The sequence below is a fragment of the Mercurialis annua genome, linkage group LG8 (genome assembly GCF_937616625.2).
Source record: "Mercurialis annua linkage group LG8, ddMerAnnu1.2, whole genome shotgun sequence".
Classification (NCBI taxonomy): domain Eukaryota; kingdom Viridiplantae; phylum Streptophyta; class Magnoliopsida; order Malpighiales; family Euphorbiaceae; genus Mercurialis; species Mercurialis annua.
Window position 1 is genome coordinate 38,806,561 of NC_065577.1, and position 27,056 is coordinate 38,833,616.

The window sequence follows — 27,056 nt, forward strand, 5'->3', positions numbered from 1 at the left end:
TAATTCATTTGCTGATTTTATCTACCTATTTATTTTAGAATATTATTTTTAGTTTCTTAATAGATAATTTATTGTATATATATATTGATTTTTTTCTTTTTGGATTATATATATAAGTATCATACGAAACATTTTATTTCTATTATTAATAAATTTTTTAGAAATAATTGTATTATATATATATATATATATATATATATATATGCATGTAGTTAAGCATAAAAACTTGTTCAATTTTCATGCAAAAAATATATTTACAAAACTGATTACATGATTTCATATATTTAAATTTTATCATATTATATAATAGTTATAATGTATGATTAAACCTTGTCCAATAATAATAAACAATCTGCATGACAATATGCTAACTAATTCTTATACTTTGGTAAATTCTTGCTAGAGTATTGAAAATGAATTATTAATTTTTTCTCGATAAATATTTATTTATCTATATTTTATCAATCATTAATAGCTTATAAGTTTTAAATTTTCATTCTTTTAAAATTTTCTTATCCATTTTTATCAATTTTGTAGTAATATAATTAAATTTTTTAATTTCAAAGCTTATTTGCCTGAAAATTAGCATTCTATACAATTAGGAATTGAAACAAATAAATTACCTGCAGTAAATAAAGAAATAGGGGATGATACTTTATGAGAGAGGACAGTAAGGTCAATGTCCACTAATAAACTTCATATTTGGAGTGCAATTATCACATGTGGAGTGCGAAAATCTCCTCCCTTCAAAAAATTATAGAACAATGAAAATTTAAATTAAAAACTGTAAACGAAATGGATAAGTAATCTCAGAGGTCTAAATGATTTAACTAATAGAAACAACGGACATCGTCGGCGAAGGCATTAAACTATCTCTATAACAGAGTTCATGCAAACTGTTGCTGCAAATACACAAGTCATGTTGCTCCGTTGCTACCGTGAAGGCCACTTCTCCGCTGCTCCAACATTGCTGCTATAAATTCCAGCTCATCAACAGCCAATTACAGCTCATATACAGCTGGTTACAGCTCATCAACACACACAGTGTGTGTGATAATTAGCTAGAAACGGTTATTGTATTTTCTCTATAAATAGAGATTTAGTTTTGTAATTAGTTTTAAGTTTTGTAATCGCAAACTTCAATCAAAGCTCGGTTACTCTGTCAAATTCTATTACTCTAAAAAGGTGAAATCCGCACACTGTAAAATTAAGAATAATTTTAAAAACATCATTAAACTAAAATGTCAGTCTAATTGTTTTTATAAATATTAAATTTACATCAAACGCCTATCGTCAAATATTATCTATTTTGGATTTAAATTTGAATCCGACTTGATATAATAAAAAAAAATGCAATTAATTCAATTGATCCGATAATTAACCGAGTCAACTTAATAAACAACCCAATCCAAGCTAAGCAAATAGATGGGTTAATTAAGACTTAACTAATTGATAAGTGATTAGTAAAATGAATAAGTGGTAGTGGAAAGTTTGATTATTGAAGATCGGGTGCATTCACTAGTAGAATCGAAGTAGTGTTGAAGTCATTTAGAAAGGCAATAATAGAATAAATTAATGATTAATTAGTCTCTTAATTAAGATTAATGAATCCCACCGACGAGTACTGTACACAAAAAGAATATGTATAGTATAATATATACAATGATCAGTTCCACAGTAAATTAGTTGTACCATTAATTATTTCCAGGCTTGAACTGAGACCGTTACTATCTACTTATATCTTTCTGTTTTCCAGCTACATCATTTCTGTAAAATTAATATACTTCAATATTATTTATTTTATATATAGTATTATTTTTAAAAGGCAATTAATAAAATAAATTTTAAATTTAAGTGTGTGTAGTATTTCTAAAATGAAAATTTTCAATTTATATAGTAATATAAAACATATATTGCTATTTTTTTTAATTTGGAACATTAAATAATTTCTCGATATAGCATTGATGCGGACGGAGGCGGAAATATAAACTCTAAATATGGTGAAAGGAGGTATAGAAAATTGACGGAACAAATTAAATTTAAAAAAAATTAGTAACTATTTTTTAAAAAAAGTTGAAAAATCACTGTATTTTCTTTCAATCAAAAGAAGTATCAATTCTGTTAAATTAAGTGATAAACTGAATTATAAAAGATTACCTAAATTATAGGTATTTTCTCTTTTCACTCTAAAAATATGAAGGTATAATATGAACATTAATAGTATTCTAAATCAAAGCTAACGACTTTATTGATTTTAGTTGAACATGAAAGATAAATGTAATATTGTCTATTTCGAAAAAATATAATATGTTTATCTCATATAACGATTGTGTCTCGTTATTTTATATTAAGTCAATAAATATTTATAATATAATGTTTTAATTATTATTTAATTTTTTATTTGTTATATATTTTAATATGACAAAAGGTTTCATCGATTTGTTGGACAAATAACATAATATCACCATTATATTGTATAATTACTCCATGTATTTCTCTTTATTCATCAATGTCAAAGCCCAAGAGCTTTAAGGCTGTAAATTTAGCTGGGCTCATATGTCGACTCTGTACATTTATGGGTTTTTTAGACAAATATCAAAAAAAGATAAAATATTCTCAAAAATACTACCTCAACGTTTTTTTTTGAGAAATACAATCTGTACTTTTTTTTTTGCAAAAATGACTTTTGTTATTCTCATAAATATCTTTTTTAATCTCAGGAATACGATTTTAGTTATCCAGCGGTATACCAACACTGTTGGTTAACCAAAAAAAAAAACTATTTCAAATTCAAACCTACATTTTTATTAAACTAGTTGAAAATTCTATTACAAACCCCTCCCCTTCATCACCGCAACAGCAACCGTCAAATAAAACCTAAATCGTCTTTTTTAAAATCTAAAATTATTGATTAACCATTTGTTAACCAACATGGTACTAAAAATAAGGTCATTGGTGTACCATTAGTACACCACTGGTTAACTAGCAATAAACATAAAATTCAGCAACTGTTTGCTAATGATTTTATCAATGATATATTCAAAATAAAAATACAGGTTAGCTAACAGTTTACCCAATGTTAACCATTGGTTATCCAACATTTAAAAATATTACAATTCTCACAAACATTTCTTCAAACACCTAGAGTGCAACATGCTGTGCAACACAAAAAAATCGAACCACAAACATAAAATTCAGTAACTGTTTACTAACGATTTCATTAATGATTTATTCAAAATAAAATTACAAGTTACCTAACAGTTTACCCAATGTTAACTATTGGTTATCCCAACACCCAAAAATATTACAATTCTCACAAGCATTTCTTCAAACACCTAGAGTGTAACATGTTGTGCAACACAAAAAAACCGAACCACAATTACATCAACATCGTCGTTCAGAAAACAAAAATAAGAAATGGATTAAAACAATACACAAAATATTGATTCGATTTAGAGTGCAACATGCTGTGCAACACAAAAAAATCGAACCACAATATTTGCCTGCCTAAATCTAATTGCAGCAGCTCCTAACTTACAAGTTAACCAACTGTTTACCCAAAGTTAACCATTGGTTACCCAACACCCAAAAAATTACATACATCAAGAGATATTCTCATAAGCATTTCTTCAAACACTAAGAGTGCATGCTGTGCAACACTAAAAAAATAGCATCTACTCATTTTTAAATTTCAAAATCAAAGTAAATTGCTAAAATATCAAAACAAAAATCTCAAAAAAAAACTCCAAAAATTATACAAAAAGCCCCACAATTCCCTCTAACAAAAAAATTAAATACAGGTGTATGTGGCTTTTCACTCTCTTACTCGCCCCATCTATACTTCATCAACAGTTCTCCATCCTCGTCGTGATACCTGCAAAATTATTATCGGGCTTGTGTCGGAGGCGGGCTTACAACGGCGGCAGCGGTAGGCTTGGAATTTTCTGAAAACAGCGAGAAGGCGATCTTGAAGGTGGCTTCTTTAGTGGTTGTCGCTTGGCAGTGACGGCGGAGAGATTGCGTCGGAGATTGCAGCTTGGGTGATTATATTAGGGTTGCAGTGGATGTTTCTATTTTTATTTGAAGAATAAAAGACAAGATGGCATTTATCAAAAACAGAAAGTATAAAAATCAAAAAAAGAAGAAGGAAAATATAAATAGCTAAATGGAAACTTGGCAGCGTACTATTCTAATTACTTTGGGTAATGAAGGTATTATGTCTAATTAACTCTACATTTATCACGAGATTGTATTTAGCTGGGTCTGATTTAGGAATTTCACAAACTAAGGCCCAAAGTAATTACATGCCAAAACCGTAAAACTAAAAAATTCTTAATTTTTCAAAATAAATTTTGTCCAAAAAATTTATCTTGGCCTCAGAAAATAAAAACATTTCACTTTATATTCCTTTATTTAATTCATTAAAAATACATAGCAAACATATATCAGATACTTTAAAAATATATTAGTGCATAAAGTGACTTTTTCAAAATATAAAGTGGAAATATAGTGTACGAAAAAAAACAGAGAAGAAATATATCTTAAAAAATTGTAACAAATTTTAGGGTGCTTTTATAAGTTTCCCTGGAGACTAAAAAGAACGAGATAAAATGACAGAACAAATAGATTTAAATGAACAGAAAAAATATTCTGACTTGAAAAATGATATTCATACTAATTTTTTTATAAAGTTAACCATGGTTACGGTCGGGAATACAACAATTTCAATTCAAAACTGCCGGTTCACGTTTATAATTGAGCAAATTACTATGAAACCCCTCGCATTTGACATAATTCACACTTTAATCCCTCCTGTTTGAAAACTAAACTATGTGGCCCCTCACTTTTACTTGGTCAATATTTTAGTCCTTCCATTCATTTTTAGTGTTAGTCAACAAAGTTAAAGGACTTATGGGTAAACTAATTATCAAAAGTGAGGGACTAAATCGTTGGCAAAAACAAAAGTGAGTGGTGAAATCGTTGAGAAAAACAAAAGTGGGGGTCATATAGTTTCGTTGACTTCGTTGACTAACATCCAAAATGGACAGAAGGACTAAATCGTTGACAAAAACAAAAGTGATGGGCTATATAGTTCAATTTTCAAACAAGAAGGACTAAACTGTGAATTATATCAAATGTGAGGGGTGCCATAGTAATTTACTCTTTATAATTTAGCAAAATCGATCGATATTCGACTGGTTTAGAATATTTTTCTTATAATATTTTTTATATTTTGTATGTTACAACTAAGACGTGACATAAAATTGTGAGAAAAACTTACGTTATTCTGTAGGCTTAATGCATTATTTAACCCCTAAACTTTACCACTTTATTTCATGTGACCTCTAAACTAATTTTTTGTTTCATTGGACTTTTTAACTATTCTTTTTATTCTATTTAACCCCTAAAGTTTATCACTTTGTTCAATGCGACCTCTAAACTAATTTTTTGTTTCATTGGACATCTTAACTATTTTTTTGTTCTATTTAACCCCTCAAACTATACTATTTGTTTATTTAACCCCTCAACTAAATGTTTTTCCCAATGAACATCTAACTACTTTTTTTTTTACTCATTTAACCTCACACAATGTATTAATTTTTTAAAAAATATAAATATGTTTCTTACATTTAAAATAAAGAGCGATGTATTTTATATTTTTTTTAAAATACAGTTAAAGATTAATTGCTTTAAAATCATAAATTTTAGCAAGTTTTACAATTTAAATACAAACTTAAAAAATTCGTAATTGATTTGAAAAGTTTGAAATTGTAAAAATTAAAAGTTGGTATCTTAAAATTTGTAAAATTAGAAATTCAAATTAACTTTACAAATCACACTAAAATTTATAATTTTTTTAAACAATTAAACATTCATTTAATATTATCAAAGTATAATAAATTTATTATTTTATAAATATCGTTAATAAAAGAGACAAAATCCTTTTACCATTGTTGAAATGTTAAAAAAACATTTACATGTTCAAGAAGTAATATCATATAATTATTTGATCAACTTTAATTTTTTTTATTTATTTCTACCTTTTCTTTGTAATTTATACTGTCGTCAACAATTTACGAAAATATCATTAAAATAATATATTTTAAAAAAAATCATATGTCATTGTATATAAATTAATTTATATGCTTTTAAGCATTTATTCTAGATATAATATGGTTGAAAAAGTTGTATTTTTGAGGAGGTTAAATGGGTAAAAATAAAAAATCTAAATGTGCAATAGGCAAAAAGAATAGTTAAGAGGTTAAATAGAACAAAAAAAAGTTAAAAGGTCTAATAGAATACAAAATTAGTTTAAAGGTCACAAAGAACAAAATGGTAAAGTTTAAAGGTTAAATAGAAAGAAAAAAATAGTCAAGAGGTCCAATAGAATAAAAAATTAGTTTAAAGGTCGCATGAAATAAAATGGTAAAATTTAGGAGTTAAATAATGTATTATGCCATATTCTGTATGTGGACACTTACTACAAAACTAGACATAAGACAAAATAATCATCTTGTTGCAAATACAATGATAAAATAAGCTATACATTGACACATTCATATCATTGTATTCACCACCATTTCCTCTGATTTTAATTTGAATGTCACAGCTTAACTTTAATTATTTGCTAATGTCGAATACGTTAGGGGGCTCCGATGGCAATGGTGACGATGTTAGTAACAAAGTCACCGTTCTACTAATCGGAATTGGATCAGCAGCTCTAGTAGTCACAATCTACCATTGCCTAGCCATGGGTTGGTGTAACCGTGACCGGACTAGACCTAACGCTCAACAATTGCCAAACGGCATCAACAACGCTCAAGAAAATCCTAGTGTCGAAAATTCCGCATCCCAACTCATCCCGGCTTTTAAATATCAAAAAGGTATGGCCTTAGAAGGCGGCGGCGAAGAAGAAACTTGTCCAATATGCTTGAGTGAATTCGAAGACGGCGAGGATTTACGCGCCTTGCCCGAGTGCTTACATGCGTACCACTTGGCGTGCATCGATATGTGGCTTTATTCACATTTGAATTGTCCGGTGTGTCGAACAGATGCCGTGTCGCCGCATATTTTATGGCGAACTATGGAAGTCGGTTCGGAGACATCGAATATATATCGAGATTTAGGTGTGTTGCAAAATATTGTCGTACAATCACGAGCCTTGTAATTATACATTTAATTTCTAAAGAAATGATCAGAGATTGAATATATGATTTCTACATGAAAAGGTACGTGATTACTGACTAATGTTGCATTGTTTCTGTGTTGATTGTTTATAAATTATAGGAAAGTATAATTTATGAGCAACAGTCTGGAAAAATGAGTTAAAAGAAAAAGTTTATTTCGCTAGAAGGAGGGGTCGAACCTCCGACCTTGTGGTTAACAGCCACACGCTCTAACCAACTGAGCTATTCCAGCTTATTGGTATAGCTGATATATTTAATAATTAAAAACGGAATGTAGCTTTTGTTTATTGATTTACAAAATGCTCAAGTACTATATTTGTATTTTTTTTCATCATCAGTTTATATTTGAAAAAACAAATGATATTATTAAAAATATTTTTTCAAGAAGTTCAGATCCTTCAAGATTCCAATGTTTAAATTCACTAAAATTAATGGGTTAAACTTATAAAGTCTATTGCTACTTTAAAATTTATTAAAATTTATAATAAAATATTTTTATTTTACATTTCTCTTGATCAAGATAATTGTCAACAACAATTTATCTTATTTTACTTCAATTTCTTTTACATATAATTTCTTTATCTTCCTTTAATTACCTTGTCATCATTTCAGTTTCATGATAAACTATTAAACTAAACGTTTGTTAAAGTTAATGGATCGGTACAATTTATTTTGCTCTTTAAATTTGACATAATATATAAAATAAAATTTATGATTTAGATAAAAACATTTTAAAAGATACATTTTTAACTTATTTTACTCTTTAACTCCAAATTATACAAGTTTATAATATTTTGTCATTTCAATTCCAATATATTAAAATATTTTAATGTAATTTTTTATTAAGACATTTTGCTAAAGCCATGAGGTGTGTCAAGAGGACATTCATAATGATGAAGAATATCAATCTAATTTCTCAAATTGCTTCACAAATCCCATGTGGCTAAAGCAATGTCTTTTGGTGAAATAATAATAATGAAAGTATCACTTACAAAAGCAATATGGTTCAAGAGTCTTAGGATAATGATAGTGTAGACTGCTTCACTTAAGGGTGTGCATGCATGTCTCGATTCGGTTCGATTTGATTTGATTTTAGTTTATAAAATTTAAATCAAATTATATTTTGAGATAGGGGTGCGTAAAAACTGAATGGAACCACATACCAAACCGAATTGAAAACTATAAATTTGGTCTATTTATTATAATTTTTTTAAAGAATTAGTTCAGTTTGGTTTTTAATTTATAAAAGATAAAAGACCAAAAAATTGAACTAAAGCTAAATAAGTTAAATTTTATGTAAGTTTTACAAATTAGATAAATAAATGAAATAAATAAATTTATGGGAAATCGGCCTATTTACATTCACTGATTTGTACGTCTTTAAAAAAAAATGTTAAACTATAATTTTAGTTTTTAAATAAAATCGAACAAGAATGGTCTTTGATTTATGGTTGAACCGATCGGTCCGGTTCGTAAAACACTGCTATAACCTTCAAAAACTTCTTGTTACTTAAATAGTCATACTGTATATTTCTGAAACATAATTTAAGGTTATAGTTTATGAGCATGAGAGAGCACCAGCTGGAAATTAAATATAGCATAGCAGAATCAAAGCTGAAGACATTTTTTGAAAAGTATCAGCTCACAATTTTGTCCTATTATACCCTTAATTATACTTTATTAAACATTAAAATTCCATATCATATAAAAGTAGTCCACAAGGGCAATTTTGTAACTAAGAAAATACTAGTAATTAAACAGTAACAGTGACCCATCACTTTCTTTTATTTGTGATCCCATGTGAGTATTTCTCGAAAAATGTGTGTCCTGTTCAAGCCATAAAAGTGAGAAATATTGCCGACCCATTTTTTAGTTTTAGCCTTATTCAAATGTATTTTAATTACCCATACAAATTCCTTGATTTTTAATTACAGTACAAGTCCCTGAACTTTTTACATTTTCATCAAAATCCTTTTTAAAATTATAACCATAAAACTCTTGATTTTTAAATAAAATCATAGAAATAATATGTATATAAAACTTTTTATTTTGACTTTTCTAATTTATCTAGGTCAGCACTACGTTCAAATAAACAATTTTTGAAGGAGCTATTGTAAATAAGTGATTTCCTTTCGTCGTGTAAAAATTTAAAAAAAGTCATCATTTTAAGTTTTATGAAGATAATTTTGTTTATAAAATGTAATTTATTAAAATTTCTTCATAATTTTATGATAGAGCATTAAATGTAGTGGTTTTATAACATAATGATTCACTCCTAAAAATATATAAAAAAAAATATTAGAAAAACATTGTAATAAATTTTTTAATTCCTGTGAAAGTATCACTATAAAAAGAGGGAGTACCAATTTTTTTTATTATAATCGAAAGAAGACTCTAATGGAAAAGGAATGGAAATTTAGGGACTACAAATGATAATTATCCTTATTCTTTTTAATTACAGTTAATACTGTTATTTTATTGAAAATATGCAAGTTAGCTTATGAGTTTTAGCTAAAAAAATGATTGATAGCATTCCAAAAATACATAATTATGCACCAGTATATGCCTTGTGGGGCTACATTATATTAAATCAACATACATATATAACTATAGTATAAAAAAAAAAACTTTATAGTTTTACAATAATGCTTCATCATTTGAGGATGTGATTTTCAGAGAAAAAGAGCTATTTTAGATAGGTATTAGCAGTAGTTTATTTCTGGTCTTTGGTCACTTTGCAGGTAAAGTTGAAGAATGTTTATCTGCTCACAATGTGTTTGCTAAAATGACTCACTGAGATTTTTGCTTTATTTGCATGCTCTGTCTTGGTTTCTTGGTTCTTGAAAGTGATTTTTAAGTAAATTTTTCTTGGTTTTTTTTAATAAGTTTTAAGAATTCATAAGTTGGTTTGAAAAAAGATGAAATCTTTGAGTAGTGTAGGGCTTGGTTTAAGCATAGTTTTTGGGTGCTTATTATTAGCTTTAATGGCTGAGCTTTACTACTTATTATGGTGGAAAAAGAGACTCACAAACAGAGAGATTATTGAAGATGATTGGAGCAGTCCAGCAAGAGAGTTTCTTTACATGTTTTGTCTAAAAAAACCAAGACATTCTCAAGAATTTTGTTCATCAGTAAGAATAACAGACACTCTTGTGAACCATGATGATCTTGATAACAAAGATTTTATGTTCAAACCTTTTGATGAACATGATCATCAAGATCATGATGATCATACTGTGGAGGAAGAGTTAATGAGATTGAATAGCTTAGCTGGTCCACCAAGGTTTTTGTTCACAATTATTGAAGAAACTAAGGAGGATTTAGAGTCTGAAGATGGTGATAAATTGGTTGTGAATGTAGAAGAAACTCCATATCTAACACCATTTGCTTCACCACCTTTTTTTACTCCACCACTTACTCCTATGGACAGTCATTACAGTACTCAGATTAGTAGGTTTAACTATCTTTTTGAATCAGCTGCAGACTCTGAGTTTAACAAGAGAATCAGATCATCACCTTCCTCTTCGTCGCCGCCTCCGAAATTCAAGTTTTTGCAGGATGCAGAGGAGAAGCTTCAGAAGAGGAAACTTATGGAAGAGCAGAATCAAGATTGTAATTCAAGAACTGGTTTTGGTAAAGATGAAGAAGATGGGCCTTTTATTACCATCATTGTTGATAGAAACAAAGAAAAAGATTTGGTTATGCATAATCAAGTTCCACAGTTTCATTCAAGCACTGGCTCTCAGGTACTTCCTCTAGCTTGTTCACCATCAGAAGCCAGAAAAAAAGTTCCATTTTCAGTTAATTTACCTAATGGTTGATTAGTTGTGGTTAACGATGGTTAAATGCTGATTAGTTTTGGTTTTAGGATTTTTTTTGAGTTATTTGCATATTAATTCTCAACGTTTCACGTTTGTAGCGACTTAATCTCATTCTTTAAAACTCTACATCGCACGTTCCAATCTTTTAGCCGTGCCGTTTATGCACACGTGAAAGTGCGAAAGGCCGGGATGACCGATGCGACGTTTGAAAAAATGAGATTAAATCGCTACAAACCTGAAATGTTTAAAATTTGATATGTGAATAACATTTTTTCTTTGTATTTGTGCTGTTGTGGCATTAGAATTTGTTGAAAGGTGTGAGGCAAGTGGAAGTGGTGGGCTGAGTGGGGTTAGTTGTTTTTATTAAAAACTCCATGTCTACTTGAGCTGTCTTGTACAGGTAATCATTCTGCTGTTGCCTGGTTCTGTCTGCAAAACAAGCACTGTAAAAAAACAATGGAGAAAATTGAATAGAAGAAACTGTTTGAGGACCAAACTGAACTCTTTTTGTTTATTTTGATATTGATTGTGTTTAGATAGTTTAGTTTGTTAGGTTCGACAAAAGGTTCATTTCACCCTCAAACTTGGCATAAAAGATTAAAAGTGTTTATATTGGTGGTTTTGAACAAATAAATTCACATTTTGGCAAAATTAGATCACTTGACCCTCTTATTTGTAATCGAATATCACACTCCTCGGAGTGTGAGGGGTTAAATGATTCAACTTTGTCAAACTCTAGGTTTATTTGCTCAAAACTATCAATTTGAATGCTTTTGATTTTGTTGCCAAGTTAGAGGGGTGAAATGAACTTTTACCGATGTTTTGTGTTTAGAATTTTGGCACTATTAATTAAACAAGTCGTGTTTGAGTTTATAAATATCTATTATATTTATGTCGGAACGTACACATTTATGTATGAATTACTAGTTCTAATTATACTTTTAGGAGGTTATTGTTATAGTGTTTGGATTTTTTTAAATTGAATTAGTATTTCAATCTTATAAAATAGTATCATGTAAATATTTTTGTTTGATTATTGACTACTAATGTGCTTGATATGTAAATATTAGAATATTTATGTACTCAAGTTGGGCGTCAAAATATGTTTGAACACATCACGATTTGACTAATATGAGAAAATAACGGATTAAGATTGAGATTAGATATATTTATGTGATAAATTCATTAATTGGTTTATGAACACAATTTAAAGTGTGTTTTGTTGCAGATTGATATGCAAATTCTTTTAATCTGTTTAACCTTTGAACAAGCATTTACAAATAAAAAAAATCACAATTTGATTAATACAAAAAAACACAACAAATTAAGATTGAGATTAAATTCATAAGTTTCTTATTGTCTAATCCGCTCAACCCTTTGAACAAGCATTAACATGAAAGAATCTAAATACTAAATGATAGATTGTGAAAATTTTAGACATAATGTTATAATTTTATTCATTTTATATTTTTCAATAATTCGTTTATGTCTGTCTCTTCTTCATGAATACATCAAAACACACATACGTTATCATAATATTGATTGCCACTTTAATCCAAAAGCGCAGGTGAGTAGGTATCTTCAAATTTAAATGAGGTTGTGGATTTGAACTGTACTCATGTATGCAGCTGTTTTAAATTTGGGACCAAAACTTTCCTCCCGCAAAGGACCTATCCGATTCGAGAGTGAATTAGTTTGAATGTAGAAGATTTAAAAGTACGGTTTCATAATTGAAAGTTGGAATTCTTTTAAAACACCGATTTTAACCGTTTGATCAACATCAGATGACCCTAAATGGAGGAGTATAATGTTAAATTTGACAATGTTTTAACTGTCTGTGGCTAAAGAAAAAAGAATAGTTACAATTCAAGAAAGTGACAAAATTAGAAAAAGGAGAGAATTAATGGGTTGTGACAATGAGTTGCCTTTTTTTAGGGTTTATCGTAAAAAACAAAGAGGTAAAATTGCCCGTGAAAATGTCTGGTGGAGTATCTGTCTCTCAAGCTTGTAGAATCATTACATCCATTGCCTTTTCTCATTTCTTTTTCTATTTAATGCTCAAGTATCAGCATGCTTTAATCATTTTGTAAACTTTTTCATTATATATTTTTTACGGGTCGTGTCGTGTAACTTGTGTTAAAAAATTACAGTGTCCGAGGTTTGTATATCAAACATGGTTATTTGTGTCGACTTCGTGTTAAGCTAACCGTATCGTTTGAAGTATCAAAACGGATATTTTGGGATGATTTATATTATATACCAAATAAGTTGCGGATATATTTAGCACATGATAAATCAAACAGGCACAAATTTAAAATCGTAATATATCTGACAAACATAATCATAATTGTGGTATCTGAACTTCTTTAAATTTTATGAGTCATTTGAACTTTATTAAATCTACTATTTCAATAAATGATTTTTTCTTTTATATTAGTGTTTTAATTTTTTAAAAGTACAAAAAAAACCTTTAATACTTTAATCCTTTTTGATGATTGATATATTAAAAATAAATTTTTAATTTTCTGTCATTTCAGCAAGAAATATTATATGTTGGATATGTGCAAATGATACATTTGCACATATAAAATTAAAATATCAAACCATATAGTTTTGAAATCTGTTTTTATTAATAATCCGATAATAAAAATACCCATCTAATATAATATAAGAAGTTAAAGTTTTAAAAAGAATAAAAAAAGTTCAAACACCAATTTATATTATTCCTTTTTCAATATTAAAATAGGTGTGGATCATCTGAAATAAAAATTAATTTCAAAGGATTCTTAAAAAATAATACAAAAATATATAATGAATTAAAAAAAGGTATATGCCAAAAGGCATTCAATAAACCTTGTTGAGCATCATAAGCATGACTTGACTATATTTAATCATATCAACCACCAGGGATGCACCCAAAATAGCATGACCTGAGAGTCAGTTAAGGCACATAATATGCACTCGGACCAACACAGATGAGGGTTGGTCTAGAGGTGTGCAAAAACCGAAGCAAATCTAAGAACCGAACTAAATCGATAAATTCAGGTCAATTCAGTTTAACGTTTAAAAAAAATAGTTATTCGGTAGATTTGATTTGGAAGTAAAAACAAGCAGTACACTTTTGATACAAAGTGCAAACAAAACCAAAAAAGTACCAAACAAAAGAACTAATTGATTCAATTTGAACCGAATGTACGCTTTGGTAATCAGATATGCAAGGGAACTATTATACGACTTCAAGAAGTCATAAACAATTCCTTGGGTTATTGATTCTGGGAGTCACTGTACTTTTCCAAAATTGCAAAATGGTCACCGAACAATTTTTTGTTCCAAAATGGTCACTGTACTTTGTGATTAGTAACTTCCGGCGATCACTAAATGAAATCCGGTGACTTTTGTCCTATGTGGCTTGCCGGAAGCTAACTCACACCTTTCTTTTTGCCGGAAAATGTTTAAAAAATTAGGGAAGAAGATGATGATGTAGAAAAATAAAAGTGATATCGACAATAACATGACAAAGAGGAAGGTGTGAGTAAGCTTCCGGCAATCCACATAGGACAAAAGTCACCGGATTTCATTTGGTGATCGCCGGAAGTTACTAATCACAAAGTACAGTGACCATTTTGGAACAAAAAATTGTTCGGTGACCATTTTGCAACTTTGAGAAAGTACAATGACTCCCAGAATCAATAACCCCAATTCCTTTCTTCCCAAAGTTCAAACAGGAAATCGGATAAAATGAATATACAGTATACTGTTACATATACCGGTATACAAAGGCGTATAGAAAAGGAATAAAAATCAATTCAAGAATCCTAAGGCAGCAACATCGGTTATGCCAAGCTCAACGCAGAGTGGATTAAGGTTAGGCTCTTTCAAAAGACTGAATGCTGTGTATCCATAGTAGGAATGATATATATCTGGCAGTTCACCTGGAAATTTACTGAAACCGCCGTACTGGTACAGGAAGAGTAAGCAATCGTCATTATTATTAACCACGTGAAAATTAATGTGAGAAAATATCGGTCAAGAACTTTAACATTCATTTATGCTAATTTTAGCAGCTATTTATATTATAATTACTTATTGCAAGTTATTTATTTTTACAAAATTTTGGACTAATCTATACAAAAAACAAGTTGAGAGGCTACATTGAATTTTATTTTTGTCAGTTAAGCCCATGATAATATTAATATCAGCATTTCATTAGAGGATAAACAATTAGATTAGGAACCTCTAAATTTCACTTGAACATGAGAGGATCCTAATCCTAAATAGTTAAATAACTTAAACTTTAGGGAAGGGGTAATTCACTTAAAAAAAAGTCGACAAACTAATAATTATGCATAACTTCAAAAGATTTTAGTAATTATCCTATTTTTAGCTACGTGAATATTTATGAGCGAAAACATCCTTCTAGGGCATTAACATTAGTTTATTTACACATTAGCAGCTTAAACATCTTATGCATCAAATTGCACTTCTTGGTTCTATTTATGTTTTTTTTTCTTCCATAACTCACTACGTTACTTGAGCCCTTAGCACTTTTCAATGGCTATAAGTCATATAATCATCCAGTTGGTGGTCTGGATGGATACCGAGTCCTACAATACAATTTCCAATTGAACTTGGAAAGCTTTCGAAAGGACTTGTGTTCTTAAGATTCAGAATTTCTCGGAGATAGCCATTCTTATGCACATGCTTAAAAGATAGCGAGCTACGGAGATGACACAAGATAAAAACACATCTCAACTACATGTATGAACTGAAAATTTGGGAAAGAAGAAGCATAAGCACCTTGGATTGACAAGTCATCAAAAACCCACGCAATGCTTTCCCGTCAACGAACTTGTCGCCTCCTAAAATCCTTAAAACTGCTCCGACCCTGCACAATGAATAGCCAATGTGAAGATCTGGAAACATCGCAATTTGCTAAATTTTAAGCAATTTTCAAATAGTGCACTTACCAAAATGCATAACATGTATCAGTAGGCTTGTTTGGTCTACCTTGAAATCCACCATCCGTCGCTTGCCTCTGAAGCAAAGAGCATAACAAGAAAACATTACAAGTGGTACAAAGGACAAGACCTTGGAAGCAAATTGGAATTAATGATGCAAATGACTTCATGAGCATTTCATCATATTGGATTCTTAATGACCCAACTCTATTAAATTGTTACAGAAATCAGACAAAATAAAGTAATACCTTCAAGCACCATTCTAACAATAATGGAAGGTCAATGATCGAAGATGCTCCACTCTTAGACAGAATATCATCTTCAATGAATCCCATTAGCCGAAGTGATGCAACAGCACAGAAAGTCCCGCCACCTGTCCGCTAAGATCAATATTGTTGGTAATTAACATTTGAAGAATTTAGCTGATAATTTTATGGAACATGAAATCAAAACTGTTCTACTTCACTTTTTCTATATAAAAATGAGGAAATAAAATCTAATTATGCCCCAGATACACACTAACAAGTAAAAGCTACAGTAAGGGAAGAAAGGTAAGGACGTAAAGCATAGACAAGAAGAGACATCAGTTAAGCTTGAGCATCGAGTGTAAATTTTATGAAACGAAAAGCATCCTAAAGTTGTTTTATCACTCACCATGAGATTCTGAGCCAGGATTCATCCCAAATCCACCATCATATGACTGAAAAAATAATAATGGCTTGGAAATCAGTAAAAAAATGGCATTTTACAAGCAAAGAATTCAACTGAAAATATAATACCACAGAAGGATGGCTTAGGTAAAGAGAAGTTTACATAGGAAGGAAACATACTTGGCATTTTAAGATGTACTCCTTTGCTTTTTCCTTGTCCATGCCACTCCAATCCTCCAACATAGAAGAGATGGCCGCTGATACATCGGTAGCCATAAGGATACAAAAAGTTAGCTTAGAGAACCGTATGAAAAGTACACAATAGTTTTTTTTTTCTTCTAATTGCTACCTGCACAGTATATGAAACGAAGGTCTGTCTCTGCCCCGATATGGATAGGAAGAAAACTGCAAAACAAAGATAAGAAGCTGAGAAATTTACGCAGATTCATAGTAGTAAACCTAGCATTTCTTTTGGAGGGGCTATTCTGGCCCGTAAATAACACTCCCAATCGAGTAACAGCTCAAATATGGAAAAAATTTAAAAAATCAGCTTCTAAGAAATAATTGGATACCAAAAAAAAAAGAAATGACATACCTGCCATCAGGTTGCTGCAGGTTTCTCATTGATATTAATATTGACTTAGGATCAAGATTCGACAAATCATATCCAACGATCTTCAATATAGCAATGGCACAATATGAGCTTGCCAAATGACTATGATTGTGAATCGAAACCTACATGCATATCAAACTAGAGAAAGTGATGAAACAAGCACGAAGCTACAAGAACAACCAAAACAGCTATAAAATAGCTCAACTGTGTGATACCCCATTACGAGTTGAAGGAAACTGAGAAGATCGAGAACCCTGAAAGCCATAGAATTGTCCTTCAACCAAGAAATAACTCATCATTAATTCTTTCGATTCCGTTTATTTGTACCGAATTCGAAGCAAAATTAAGGTAATAAACAATGCAAAGATGTTATGAATGAACTGAATACCATTACTCAATTGATTTGCATCTTCAGGGTGAGCTTGAAATGACAAAACCCAATTGATAACAGCATCTTTATCAACCTAAAACATATCAAAATCAACTCAATTAAATTTGAAATCCTGACCAGTAAAACTGAAATTAACAATTGAAAGTTTGAATTGTTCTTCTTACTCGATCGAGGGCGTTTAAGATGTGCAGACCGGAGATCGTAAAATAAGCGAGTGTGAGACGGTTGATCTCCTGCGATTGGTAATAGTGTGGTAGCATCTCGTACATCATCTCTAAGTAAGCTACATGGGAATCTCGGTTGAAAATCGACGATGATGGTGATGACGTGGGTTGTTCTTCACCGTCTGATGATGAAGAAGATGCTAACCCTGGTTCTTCTTCTTCTTCCATTGGTATTGAATCTATGAAGTTTTGGTTCTTCTTTATTATTCAGTTCTGTTTATGGACTGTGCTGCTGTACAAAAATTTGAGCTAATTTTCAATTGTAAGAAAACCCCTTAAAGTTTATCTTAATGTGCACTTTGATCCTTCTGTTGTAACATTTTACATTGCCATCACGTTTATAATTATAGACTACATTCTAAATATAGAAAATAAAGCATTAAGATTTAATTTCACTTTGTTTAAATAAATTTATATAGTTTTAAATTTTGTACATTTTAGTTTTAACTAATATTTCTATCTTTTTTATTAAAATTACTTGTATTTCTATCCAGTTAAAATAAAAAATATGATTCAATTTTGTATATTTTAATATTAACTATTATTAATTTACCAAAAAAAAATATTAACTATTATTAAAATTGACTAATTTAATTTGAATCATTTTAGTACTACATTTGGTCTGATTTGGGGCGTGTTGCGTGCTTCCAATTCTAATTATTATACTAAAATGAAATAAATTAATTATAAAATTAAATATATGCTAATTGACCATCAAGCTAAGAAGCACGGAAACTCCAACCAAGTTGGGTGTCTTTTCGGAAACGTTTCGGAAACGGAAAACGGGAAACTGTCGGAAACTCTCGAAATCTCATAAGGAAACGTTAATTAGACTTGTTGCGACGTAATTGGCTCAGTTCCCAGGCGAGCGCGCGAACAGAAAGGGATTTGGAGGGGTACTTTCATCAAGCAGTTGGCGTGCATCAGTAAAACTATGAAGACTAAGAAAGCTACAGTCTTAACACTCGCTCAGAGATGCAAGGTAAAACCTTCTCATCTCGCTATTCATTTTACCAATTCAAAGTTTTTTGTTTTTTTTACAAAACCAAATTATAATGCAACTGTGTTTTGCAGAATATACTGGCTTCCAATTGGCAAGCTCAGCTCAATACTATCAAAGCTGATGCTAAAGGAAGGTACCCTTTTCCAATCCAACGGATGTAATTTGTCAGAAATTTCTTGTTTAAATGTGGAGTTATTTTGCTGTTTTATGTTTATTGTTTTGTTTCGAGTTTATTTCGGAGAATCTGATATAGAGGAACTTTTTAATTCATTTTGTACTTTCTTATGTTTATGTTAGCAAGCAGGACATATACACTTCAAAAGTTAAGTATATACTCAAGAAGGGTAGACCCTATATCTGGGTACCTGAAAAGGATTTGCATAATGTGGTACGATTATCGCTTTTGTTTGTAATTATATTGAATTGCGTTGAATTTGTTCATCAGTCCCGTTTGTTGAAGTAGCAAATACAGAAATCTTGTGTAGATTCTTCCCTTTTTCCATGACTTTTTTGTCGTGCATAGTAGATGCTAACAAGCTGCACAACGAATTATAGACTGCCTAAGCATTAGATGGAAGAAAAAATCTGACTCTTTACTTACTCTGATGATGTTTTATTATTTCTTCTTTTTGTTCCTGTAGAATACGTTCATTGATGAACGTGGTTCATTGGCTGTTACAAGTCCATTTCCGGGGACCCTGGCAAATTTACTCAGGTCAATGAAGAAGGTGCATCACCAATTTTGGCCTGTAGCTTAATTTACTTCTTTTTGTTTCCTGTTCTACCAATATTCAAGTTTTTCAAAGTGTTAAGTTCATGTTATAGTCAGTTATTGCTCTCAATCCATTTTCTAATTAAACTTCAAGAGCCTAATTTGTCTACTTTATGCACATGCTGCAGTTTCCAGCACGGATTGCATTAACTGGGGATGTCATCCCTCTTAAAGAAGAAAAGGTCAGTCCATTTTCTCAAAATTTTCATATTTTATGAAACAGCTTTTTGATGTTACATTTCATTATGCTGTTTACTACGATAAGGACGAGAAGGGAATTAATATATATATAATGGCATTTCACTAAGTATGTGATTTGATGGTTTGCTTGTTGTCTCCTGAACTTTGGATATCTAGGAAAGGGGACGAGGGAATGAGGACTGGCTGACTATCAGTTTGTATTGTTGACATGCTGCATGTAAAGAACTCTTAAGGACTGCAAACGTTCTCCATCGTCTATGCATGAATGATTGAGTGATGCTTCACTCTTTGAGAGAATGTCCACTATATATACAATGCATTAATCTAGGGAGTTTGTTACAGATAAACATGTCTCTGCAATTATTAATTAGACTTAGATCTATGGTTTACGTGCTCTTGACATGTTTGCCATACCAAATCCTCTATTTTTCCTTGTTAACTGGTAGGACATGTTTAATGACACATTAGATCTGACTTCGTGCAAAATTCGACTTGATAGAGTAGTCGAATACCTTTGTGCATACTAGAAAGATAAACAGGATATGTTTAATGTTAATTTTCTTGTGTGCGGTTCTTGTTAGACTCAATTAGCGACAGAAAGTGTCAGAGAAGTGATATTGTCTGAGCAAAGAATGATGAAAGAGTTCAGCTATACAGTTTCCGGTGTATTAAGTTCTTCTAATCTTATAACTACTTCAAGAAGCGAAAATCTCAAGGAGATAATGGATGGAGATCAAAGATACTGTGTTTACAGGTTCAATGTAAGGTATTAGACTTAACACTGTATCTTCTTGTACAGTTCCAGTTCCAGTACATTATCATTGAAATCTGACTTTTTCCATTTTGAGCTGGCATTCTAAACATCGCTGTGTGTCTAATTTCAAATTGGGAAGGTAAGTAAAGCATATTATGAACATAAAATGAGGTGTATTTCTGTTTGTTTTTGTTTCATTCTTTTTCTAGAAAATTTTGATTTATATTTTCATTGACCGACAACCAGCAGCTACTGTATGAAAAATAAGGAATTTTTTTTTTAAAAGAAGGCCACTCTTTTTACGCATTATGTTTACATTCATGCCGGGATAACACTTAGAACTGTGATCTAGTCTTGAAGAATGAACTATTGTTAAATGAACTGTGGAAGCATTCTACTCAATGAAGTAAAATTTTCACAATAGGTCTTTTCATGCACCATTACCTAATGCTAAATTCTCTTTTACCAGCTTAACTTCTGATGGTCAGGGTAGTAGATCAGATCTTCAGATATTTCTTTTAGTATTACAAGAAAGCTAATTCGTAGATCAATGTATACTGCAGTTCATGGATGTTTATTGATGGCCAAGGTCAAAGCCAAGAAGTGGATATGGAAGATATGGAGATAGCTAAAGCGGATCCTTTAGGTAAGATTCATCACAAAAAATGGTCTATTGATCAGTATATTTTTATATTGCGTGTTATATCATTTAATAAGTATGATTTTTTTGAGTATTTGGACGATTAAATGGCATTCTAAAGTTGTTTCATCTTTTGCGCAGCACTTTTCTCTGCCAAGCTAATCGATGGCATTAATCAGAGTGAAGCAAGGCGTAGAGCCCTGATTCTTTTTTGTCTTGTATACATGAATGCTAATACAAGAGTAAGATCCATCTACATCAAACTTTTATACACAGAGCTAATCATCAATAGTATAAAAGTAATAGTTATTTACTCTTTTACTCTAACATTACTATTCATGGTGCATCAAGTTATCGACGGTTAGGTAAATTTGAAAATAATCTATGGAGTGTGTCATGGAACCAGGGCCTTGAAAATGAAACTTCTTCTTCTTACTGGATCTAAAAAGTTCAGCGAAATGTTTTTTAGATGCTCCTTGTAAAGTATATCTTACATATTCTGTGTAATTATCTTATGCCTTTTGTTATAAGCTGCCATTGATCATATCACACAGCCACTGAACTATTGGCTATTCTTATGTTCAGGATGCATGCCTTTTGTCTGTTGATAGCAAGGGATTTGATGTGTTGGGGAAGGTCCCTAGTTCAGTCACCACCGATGAATACCAGTGGAAGGAATTCAGGTTTACATTAAAGGAAGAAGCACGCGATGTTGAAACTTTTTGTCGTCAACTCGTAGAAATGGAGGAAGAAGCTGTTAAAAAGGTTACAAGCAACAGTGGTTTAGCATGAAATGGCAGGGAATGCAAGGCTGTTGTGTTGGTTTCAAAATGCAGCAATGTAACATGAAAGCATATAATTCCGGAGGAAGGAATTTGTTTACAATCAAAACTAGCAATGTCTGCCGGAATTTATTAGCAATTCTTTTCAATGTTTTCAAATCAAAGAATCATCAAGCAAAAGAAAGTTGCAAGTTTTATCAAATGAAAAAAAAAAATTAGATGTAATCATTTTATGTAATCAAAAGGAGTATGCTTCTGAGTTTTTGATAACCGTTTGTCTTGTAGTCGTAGCAAGATTGATATTAAAGTCGATGGCAATTTAGTATGAACCTCAAAAATGCCCGCAAGGTTCCATATATACCTGAAAAATATACATTTTAAGTTTGGAGATTGAAATTAGATAGCTTAGTATATTCTGTAGGAATTAATCCGAATAAATGGGAATCGATTCGAACACAAAAATGGCCGAGAAGCAAAAAGGGGATGTCAGAATCCATTTATGTTGATTACACTGCAGGTTCTGTAGAACCATTCGAAAGCTTTGAAAGCTGATGACTCAACAACTAGACTGTAACAAGTTAAAAACACAACAGTTTTCCACAACTAAAAGAAATTGAATTGTGCCGATACTGAACTGTATATTACCCCTGTAAGGATAAAAATGGAGCAAAAAACCTGGAAAAACATTTCCATAATTACTATTCTGAAAATTGTTTAAATAGAACCTAGGGAAAATTAAAACTCAAAACAGATACAAAGTCGTTAAAACAAGACTAGAAAAAGTTCATTGCCAACAATGGCAAAAAAATAGGCAACCATTAAACAGACACCTTAGTCGACTTCCTCAATCTTGGGGCCTGCACCGCCACTTGCTGGAGGAGCATCATCATCCATGCCACCTCCCATGTCAGGACCGCCAGCACCTTGGTACATCTTGGCAATTATTGGGTTGCAAATACCCTCAAGTTCCTTCATTTTGTCCTCAAATTCGTCAGCCTCTGCTAGCTGGTTCCCGTCTAGCCATTCAATGGCTCCGTCGATAGCATCCTCAATCTTCTTCTTGTCGGCAGCATCAAGCTTAGAACTGATCTTCTCGTCCTTGATGGTATTCCTCATGTTGTAAGAGTAGTTCTCAAGAGCATTCTTGGCTTCAACCTTCTTCTTGTGCTCCTCATCTTCAGACTTGTACTTCTCAGCCTCTTGTACCATCTTTTCGATGTCTTCCTTGGACAATCTACCCTTATCGTTGGTGATTGTGATCTTGTTTTTCTGTCCGGTGGTCTTGTCTTCTGCTGAGACGTTCAGGATACCATTTGCATCAATGTCGAAGCACACGGTAATCTGAGGAACACCCCTCGGAGCTGGAGGAATGCCAGATAGCTCAAATTTGCCAAGCAAGTTGTTATCCCTAGTCCTTGTTCTCTCACCCTCAAAAACTTGGATGAGAACACCAGGCTGGTTATCGGAATAGGTGGAGAACACCTGCTCTTTCTTTGTGGGAATAGTGGTGTTTCTTGGTATCAAAACAGTCATAACACCACCAGCTGTTTCCAGACCAAGCGACAACGGAGTAACATCCAAGAGAAGCAAATCCTGCACCTTCTCATTGCCCTCACCGCTCAAAATTGCAGCTTGGACAGCAGCACCGTAGGCAACAGCCTCATCAGGGTTAATACTCTTACAGAGCTCCTTCCCGTTGAAGAAATCTTGCAACAACTGTTGCACTTTCGGAATTCTGGTAGATCCACCGACGAGCACAACATCATGAATAGTACTCTTATCCATCTTAGCATCCCTCAAACACTTCTCAACAGGCTCCATACACTTTCTGAACAAATCCATGTTAAGCTCCTCGAATCTAGCACGGGTGATAGTCGAGTAAAAGTCAATACCCTCATACAAAGAATCAATCTCAATAGTCGTTTGAGCAGTCGAAGAAAGAGTTCTCTTCGCTCTCTCACAGGAAGTTCTCAACCTCCTAAGAGCTCTAGGGTTTCCGCTAATATCCTTCTTGTTCTTCCTCTTAAACTCCTGAACAAAATGATTCACCATTCTATTATCAAAATCCTCACCACCAAGATGAGTATCACCAGCCGTAGCCTTAACCTCAAAGATCCCCTCTTCAATAGTAAGCAACGAAACATCAAAAGTACCACCACCCAAATCGAAAATTAATACGTTCTTTTCGCCAACGCTCGTCGCCTTCTTATCAAGACCGTAAGCAATAGCGGCTGCAGTCGGCTCATTAATAATACGCATCACATTAAGCCCTGCGATAACACCGGCATCCTTGGTCGCCTGCCTCTGTGAATCATTGAAATACGCCGGGACAGTAACGACAGCGTTCTTAATAGTGGTACCAAGGAAAGCCTCTGCGATCTCGCGCATTTTAATGAGCACCATTGAAGAAATCTCTTCAGCAGCAAACTGCTTGTCTTCACCCTTGTAGTTGACAACAATCATGGGCTTATCGGCAGGTCCTGGAATAAGCTTAAACGGCCATAATTTTATGTCACTCTGAACTGAAGCATCGGAAAATCTTCTGCCAATCAACCGCTTCGCATCTGCACCATACATTACAAAAACTTATCAATTATATTTCACCGATTGAGCACAACTTAATTAAAATTAATAAATTTACAACTGAATTAAGTCTGTTGTCACAAACAAAATTTATCAAGCATTCAAATAAAAGGCAAAACACCTTTCAAGTTTTTCAAAATTGCATATAGCCCTCTTAAGTTTTTCCTGGGCCATTTTAGTACTTAATGTTTTTAAATGGTGCAAATAAACCCTTTTGGTTTAATACAATCACAATAATAACTGGGAATTTGAGGGGCTAATTGTACAGAAATAAATAAAAAGGGCTTAAATGCTACTTGAAAAATATTTAATAAACCCTCCAAGTTTTTTCTGGGCCATTTAAGCCCTTCTTGTTTTTCAATGGTACAAATAAACTCTTTTGCTTGAAAAGAAAGGCCGATGAATAACTAAAACTTGAGGGGCTAAGTGTCCAGAAAGGGGCTCAAATGCTATTCTCAAAGACATTTACAGATTTTTTGCACCATCTAAAAACATAAAGGACTAAAGTAGACCAAAAAAATACTTAAGGGAGTAATGTGCTCTTCTTGAAAAAGAAGAAGGGTTTTTTCACCTTCAGCCGAGTTAAAAATACATGAAGATACGAAATCTAAAAATTATTGATGTTTAAGCAAATTAAGGATAAAGATTACACTAACCAAAGACGGTGTTGATAGGGTTCATGGCCACTTGATTTTTCGCGGCGTCACCGATCAAACGCTCGGTGTCGGTAAATCCGACATAAGACGGCGTCGTTCTGTTTCCTTGATCATTAGCAATGATTTCGACTCTGTCATGTTGCCATACTCCGACGCATGAGTATGTGGTGCCGAGATCTATTCCGATCGCCGGTCCCTCTCCTTTTCCGGCCATTGTATAATAAGCTAAAACGACGCTGTTTTAAGAGAATGCGGCTGTTAAGAAATACGGACAAGAATTCAAAAGTAAAGCAGTGTTAGGGTTTCTTGGTGGCGGGGTGAAGTATTTATGCAGATGTCTGTTATTTCAGTTGGCTGTTCTAGAATGTTCTTGGTGAATCTAGATCGTTCAATTTGAATTAGGAATTGAGTGACGGCTAGGATTTGTTTTTATTTTATTTTTTCATTTTTGGTTTTTTGACTGAGTCTGAGCCGTGTGGAGTGGTGAGTTGACTGGATAAGGGAAGGCCTGATAGGGAGATGCTGGATTGGACCTAGGTGACTGACTGGAGCCCAGCCCAGCTTATTATTCTTGACAAAAAAATTATATTGTATACCGTTCTTTTAGAATTTTCTTTTTGATTATTGTAAAAATATGTTTTTATGCTTTTTTTTTTCTAATTTTTTTAAACCAATAATTTATCAAAAATCTACTAAACAGTATTTTTTCTAGAATATGTATTTTTGTAGAAAACCATTATATCAAACCCTAATGATTCTTTGTAACTAGGGGTATCCATTCAGTCCAAATCAATTTAAATTTGAAAAAATTAATGTTTAAATAACTTTAGATGTTTTAATGGATTATTTAGTTTCACTTATATTAAAACTTCACTAATTTTTGTTTAAAATCAAACCTAACTATAAATAACTATTTTTATAATATTAGAGTGAATTAAAATATACAAAGATTATTTTCAAAATATCTGATTTTAAAATTTATTTACACCCTTTCACCCATTTTTTTAATATTACTCTCGTTTCCTTTTTAATAAATATATTTATAAAAATATTCTACTGTATATAGAAGACTCACATTCATTATTTTTCATACACAAACTACATAGCCGTATTTCTCCTCTCTCTCTCTCTAGTCTCTTCCTCTTAATTTTTTTTCCTACTTCTCTCAGCTTTCTCTTCCGTTCGTCTATTTTTTTCGTACATTACTTTCTTCCATCTCGTTGTCGCACGTCTTCCGGTGGATTTTTCGTCGCGTCTCTCGCTGTCGCGTTTTGTTTGGTGGATTTCTTATTGACGCAGTTCTTCGACTGATTTTCTCGTCACCGCTTTTCTTCCGATGGATTCCTCGATATCGGTTTTAGATTTTTTTATAATTTTTTCAGGATTTGGTGATAATTTAGATATTTTGTAACGAGATTATTGTATTTATTATTATTTTTTATTTATAAAATTCTTCTATTGTTCATATATAATTATTTTGTATTTTTCTTATTCATAGATTTGTTCTTTTATTTTGATGCTACTGGTTTTGTAAAAATGAACTGATTTATGGTGCGCAGTATTTTTATGATGCATTCACGTTACAGTATTTTTATGATGCATTCATTGCAGTATTTTATGATGCATTCCTGTTATGGTATTTTTATGGTGTATTTATGTTTTTCAAAATATATAAATTTATTTTTATTGAAATTTTACAAAATATTTTATTATTTTAGAAAAATAACTAATTAATTTAATTTTTTTAAAAACAAATGGACAATTTTCTGATGAAACTGGACAAAAATATAAGTATAAGGGATAAATTTAACTCTTTGACCA

The 27,056-nt window shown here is 31.7% G+C and overlaps 5 protein-coding genes and 1 non-coding gene across 6 annotated transcripts; 3 read left to right on the forward strand and 3 right to left on the reverse strand.

The window, feature by feature from the left end:
• The first annotated feature begins 6,631 nt into the window (after window positions 1-6,631).
• Window positions 6,632-7,168, forward strand: LOC126662046 (RING-H2 finger protein ATL51-like). The gene has a single exon (XM_050355933.1). The coding sequence runs from the start codon at window positions 6,632-6,634 to the stop codon at window positions 7,166-7,168; it is 537 nt and encodes a 178-aa protein (XP_050211890.1).
• A 177-nt stretch (window positions 7,169-7,345) lies between these two features.
• TRNAN-GUU (transfer RNA asparagine (anticodon GUU)) lies at window positions 7,346-7,419 on the reverse strand. Its single transcript has one exon. It is a non-coding gene; the product is annotated as a tRNA-Asn (tRNA).
• Window positions 7,420-9,694: 2,275 nt separating this feature from the next.
• LOC126662269 (uncharacterized) lies at window positions 9,695-11,504 on the forward strand. The gene has a single exon (XM_050356193.2). The coding sequence runs from the start codon at window positions 10,106-10,108 to the stop codon at window positions 11,006-11,008; it is 903 nt and encodes a 300-aa protein (XP_050212150.1). The 5' UTR covers window positions 9,695-10,105; the 3' UTR covers window positions 11,009-11,504.
• A 2,655-nt stretch (window positions 11,505-14,159) lies between these two features.
• LOC126661136 (geranylgeranyl transferase type-1 subunit beta) lies at window positions 14,160-18,084 on the reverse strand. Its single transcript, XM_050354930.2, has 11 exons — window positions 17,785-18,084; window positions 17,618-17,693; window positions 17,445-17,503; window positions 17,212-17,351; window positions 16,966-17,021; window positions 16,797-16,873; window positions 16,621-16,666; window positions 16,215-16,339; window positions 15,976-16,043; window positions 15,806-15,893; window positions 14,160-14,965 (listed from the first exon to the last, which is right to left on the reverse strand). The coding sequence occupies exons 1-11, from the start codon at window positions 18,010-18,012 to the stop codon at window positions 14,810-14,812; spliced, it is 1,119 nt and encodes a 372-aa protein (XP_050210887.1). The 5' UTR covers window positions 18,013-18,084; the 3' UTR covers window positions 14,160-14,809.
• A 463-nt stretch (window positions 18,085-18,547) lies between these two features.
• On the forward strand, window positions 18,548-22,266 carry LOC126661137 (uncharacterized). Its single transcript, XM_050354931.2, has 9 exons — window positions 18,548-18,826; window positions 18,919-18,980; window positions 19,145-19,235; window positions 19,489-19,575; window positions 19,748-19,801; window positions 20,402-20,586; window positions 21,138-21,220; window positions 21,356-21,456; window positions 21,800-22,266. Exons 1-9 carry the CDS (start codon window positions 18,779-18,781, stop codon window positions 22,004-22,006), a joined length of 918 nt encoding a protein of 305 aa, XP_050210888.1. The 5' UTR covers window positions 18,548-18,778; the 3' UTR covers window positions 22,007-22,266.
• Window positions 22,267-22,658: 392 nt separating this feature from the next.
• LOC126661135 (heat shock cognate 70 kDa protein 2-like) lies at window positions 22,659-25,469 on the reverse strand. Its single transcript, XM_050354929.2, has 2 exons — window positions 25,236-25,469; window positions 22,659-24,560 (listed from the first exon to the last, which is right to left on the reverse strand). The coding sequence occupies exons 1-2, from the start codon at window positions 25,447-25,449 to the stop codon at window positions 22,828-22,830; spliced, it is 1,947 nt and encodes a 648-aa protein (XP_050210886.1). The 5' UTR covers window positions 25,450-25,469; the 3' UTR covers window positions 22,659-22,827.
• Window positions 25,470-27,056: the final 1,587 nt, after the last annotated feature.